We start from the raw sequence: 4,096 nt of genomic DNA, 5'->3' as shown, positions 1-4,096 counted from the left end.
AATCGTCATAAGACTCAAAAAGACAATGAATGAACAGAGTTAAGAGAATAAATGTATTTTTTAAGATAATGCATAACACCTATTTTGAGTTTTACATTTATTTTTTAGTGTAAACATTCAGCATTCATAAAATCTAATTTTATCATTTAGGTTTGGCCCAAATAGAAACAATTGAAACTAAATAGAAACTAATGCATTTCTACAGAACACTCTGTCACTGTGTTGGCACTGTTTTGGCAAAATGTTGGCCGATCAAACACAGCCGAAGCCTGGAGAATTCTTAATTCCAAAATTCATATTTTCCTTAAAGGTGTTGTAGCTGTCTAAGATGGGCAGTTTTAAAGTGTTTGCACATGTGTTGGCCATGGGGTATTTTGAATTTGAAATGAATTGCAGGCATGGCTGAGGGTCCATCCCAGAAGGAGGCATCGTGGTAGGCCTGTGGCAAACATGAAGATCTCTTCCAAGGTTATGGCACTCTCATTTGCTACAAGAGAAAATCACTGGAGTGAATTATAGCTTCCACAACATTGGGTAAAATAGCATCCACAACAGCATTGAGTCTTTTTTTTTTCTGTGTAGATAAAGACTGACCAACCTTCACAATCTAGCAGGTAGTCTGCCCAGAAACTTATTGTCTTGTTCTGCTGAGCCCTCATGTTACTTCCTTTCAGACTAAGTTCTGGTTTGAAAAGACTTTCAATATCTGCAGCAGATAACTTTGTATCCGAATGACAGAGGACTGGGGTCAGGACAGTGGGATACTGCTGGAGGGCTGATAAAAACTGCAGACTGCCAAGCCCATCCTTGAATCTAAAATGCAGTTTCATTGTCAACCAATAATTAAATGTTGTTTCATTTTATATTACCTTTCAATTGCACTGTGATTCCTGTCAATTATGTACCACTTAAGGTACTCCGTCACAACAGAGTCCTTTTCCTTCACAGACTTAATGTGTCTGAAGCAGCCTGCAGTCTGCAACATGGTGCTGTTCCCTACAATTAGGTCTTGTAGGGTCTCCAGTGAGGATGCATTCTGGATCTAAAACATGACATCTTCAGTTTTCAAAACAAAGTTAATTCAATTACATCTAATGTAAAGTTAGAGCAGGGTAAACCAATCCCTTCACAAATAATTTTTTATATAGTTTTAAGTAACCAATTTTAACTTATGATCCTCCTACCTCTTTTAAAACTTTCCCTATTTCTTCATCTGTAATGTCTCCTACCGAACCTTTGAAAGTTGGCTGCCCTGAGATGTAGTTGACCAGATCCTGGGAGAGAAAATTTGGGGCAGGTCCACCATTGACTATGGACACGGCTATCATCATCCCTGCCAATCTATATTCATCCTCCCTGATTGCTGCTCATGGAAATGCACATTAATTGGTATTGTTATTAATATAAACAAATGCTACATTTGCAAGTTCAGTTTTTAGACATTCTACACACAAAATTGTACCTGTTGAATTGTACACAATGTAACGGCTCTCAGGAGGTCCATCAAATATAGGTCTTGAACTCAGGGTTTTCATCAGAAGAGAGAGGAATTCTCTTTTTGGACCGCCTGTGTCAAGTCCTTCTTCAAACCTCCCTTCATCATCCGAAAACTTCACTAGAAGGTCCTTTGCTTCAGAGAAGGTTCCTCTTTTGAACCCTCTCACAGCTCCATCCCAGATCTCAGAGCGGCAGATGTTAAATCTGCTAATGGCCTTGTGGTCAATCTGGAGTGCCAGGTTTGCAATTATTTCTGAAACAGACTTGTGTTCCCCCCTACCAAAGGACAAGACTTGTGCATGTTACTAAACTTACCACAACTACGTGATATCATAATGTTTAATCAGCAAAATGTAGGGTAACAATTTCTTACTCTGGATCTTTAACAAAATCTTGACTGGCTCCTTCACTGTCTGAGTCCTCGTCATCCTCAATTACAATGGGTGCATACAATTCTGTGTATTTGCTGAGAAAATAACTGCAATAAATACATAATTCCAAATAAATAAAAATATGTTTTGAAAGAAAAGTACACTACCTGTAGCATGCAGTGCCCATTGCACCTCCTGATGTTCCTGGGGCATCTGAGTCAGAAAGCTCAGCCTGTATTAAAAACCATAGAGAAGGGGAGTGCAGGTAGAGTCAAAAGTCATGGCTTATTTCATACACTTAATACACCACCGTTGTTATGCTATTGTACATCATATTATTAATGTAACATTCAATTGCAAATGGTTTATTGTAGTTACAGTTTACTTGGGTTTCTAAATGGACTACCAGATGAGGTTAGGGAACCACACATTACTTTGTGTCATCTAATCAGGAACATGAAATATGTTACTCACTACAGTATCTGCTGAACAAATTTTAGCAGCACTTCCACTTGTTATGGTCACCTCTGTATCTGATGAGTCTGTGCTAATGTCCTGAGCTGTGGGAGTACAGACAAAAGAAGAATTTACAATATATAGCCTACTCATCAGTTTAAGCAATCATTAAGATCTTAATTAATTGCAGAATAACTTACAATAGAAATCTTGAGCTGAACAAATATATACAGTGATCCTTTGGAATGCTTTCCCAAGTGCATCTTTGTAGGCTTGGAGAGTGAAGGGTGTCTTTGTTCCAGGAATGTTAACTATCTTTGTGCCATCAGGGTAAAGAAGAAAGTACAGACCATCTTGTAAATTTTTGTTAAAGTCCTTCATTTTTTGTTCGGCAGCTTTAGACAATTGCTCAGCTTCCACCAGTGGGTGTACTATAAGTGGTAACACCATCCCTCTCACAGGTTTCAGCGCTCCATCTTTCATATTCATAATGCCAACAGAAATCTACATAAAACAGAAGTAGTCTTTAAATCAGGTAATTGTGGGGCAACAGTATATGACAGACTAGACTCACAAAACAGTCTACACCAGCAGTTACCTTCACATGTTTTTATTCAATGATTCTTTTTCTTTTTTTGAAAAATGATTGCCCTCTCCTTTTTTTTCACTGCCTGAAATTCTTGGAATGTGGCGAGCGTATTTTTCCCGGTGCTTCCTGACTCAAGCGAATCAAAAGCACAATCAACTTATATCATATTTTACACAATCATTGCTAAGTCTTATGTATAGGGAAACATTACCTTCACTTGTGCCACACTTTTGACCCGTTTAAGAATTTGATATTCTTGCTTAAAAACCACAGAAAGTGGATGCACATGTAACCTCACTAGCACAAAATGGACAGTACATTTTCTTCTGCAAGACAAATGAAGCACTTAGTATAACAGCTAGCTATTACTATTACAAACAGAATAATATTATATATGTAGATTGTGTACCCTCAGTTCTCTTTATTTGTATAGTGCAGCTTGATGAAATATATTATTTAATTACAATTGCTTATGCTACGTGGCTAATGATAACAGCTAAAATGGCAGAAATGGCAGGATACATAGAAATACGGTAGAGACATAGAGGCTAAATGACAGAATCCATAGAAATAACTATCCACATTGTTCAAACTTTTCTTTTCAAAGTGTTTTACTTACTTGTCGAACAGGCAACCAGAACAAATCAGACTCGGTGAATCCAGCATGCCAAGCAGACGAGTGCAACTTCCCACAGTCTTCTTCTATGCGCGCGTTACCATGGCAACTAAAGTCCACAACCAGAGCCCTTTCCTCTGCCATACATTTCCGTTGTGGGATAACTTCCGTTGTGTTGTGGGTTTTTGTATTTGCGTTGCCGGCTTTTGTATTCGTGTTGTGTTGTGGGCTTTTGCAATCGTGTTGTGTTGTGAGTTTTTTTATTTGTGTTGTAGGGATTTGTATTTGTGTTGTCGGCTTTGTATTCGTGTTGTGTTGTGGGTTTTTGCAATCGTGTTGTGTTGTGGGGTTTTGTATTTGTGTTGTGGGGATTTGCATTTGTGTTGTCGGCTTTTGTATTTGTGTTGTGTTGTGACACTCCCCGGCCACCGTACAAATCAAACAAGGCCGAACCATGCTGACCAAAGAGCTCTTGGTAGCATTTGCAAAGGACGTTCATCCCTAGAACACCAGGGACCAAGGAGGACAACCCACCAGGAGGATCTTTAACCACCAAAACACCACACT

At 38.7% G+C, this 4,096-nt stretch overlaps 1 protein-coding gene across 1 annotated transcript; it reads right to left on the bottom strand.

Annotated features, from left to right (window-relative positions):
* Positions 1–338: 338 nt before the first annotated feature.
* Positions 339–3,811, bottom strand: LOC125303332 (G2/M phase-specific E3 ubiquitin-protein ligase-like). Its single transcript, XM_048257068.1, has 10 exons — positions 3,533–3,811; positions 2,525–2,828; positions 2,343–2,428; positions 2,036–2,100; positions 1,871–1,963; positions 1,463–1,773; positions 1,185–1,363; positions 870–1,042; positions 599–813; positions 339–487 (listed from the first exon to the last, which is right to left on the bottom strand). Exons 1-10 carry the CDS (start codon positions 3,671–3,673, stop codon positions 339–341), a joined length of 1,716 nt encoding a protein of 571 aa, XP_048113025.1. The 5' UTR covers positions 3,674–3,811.
* Positions 3,812–4,096: the final 285 nt, after the last annotated feature.

The sequence above is a fragment of the Alosa alosa genome, chromosome 1 (genome assembly GCF_017589495.1).
Source record: "Alosa alosa isolate M-15738 ecotype Scorff River chromosome 1, AALO_Geno_1.1, whole genome shotgun sequence".
NCBI lineage: Eukaryota > Metazoa > Chordata > Actinopteri > Clupeiformes > Clupeidae > Alosa > Alosa alosa.
The sequence above is the reverse complement of the archived record's forward strand: the minus strand, read 5'-3'. Positions and strand labels throughout refer to the sequence as shown.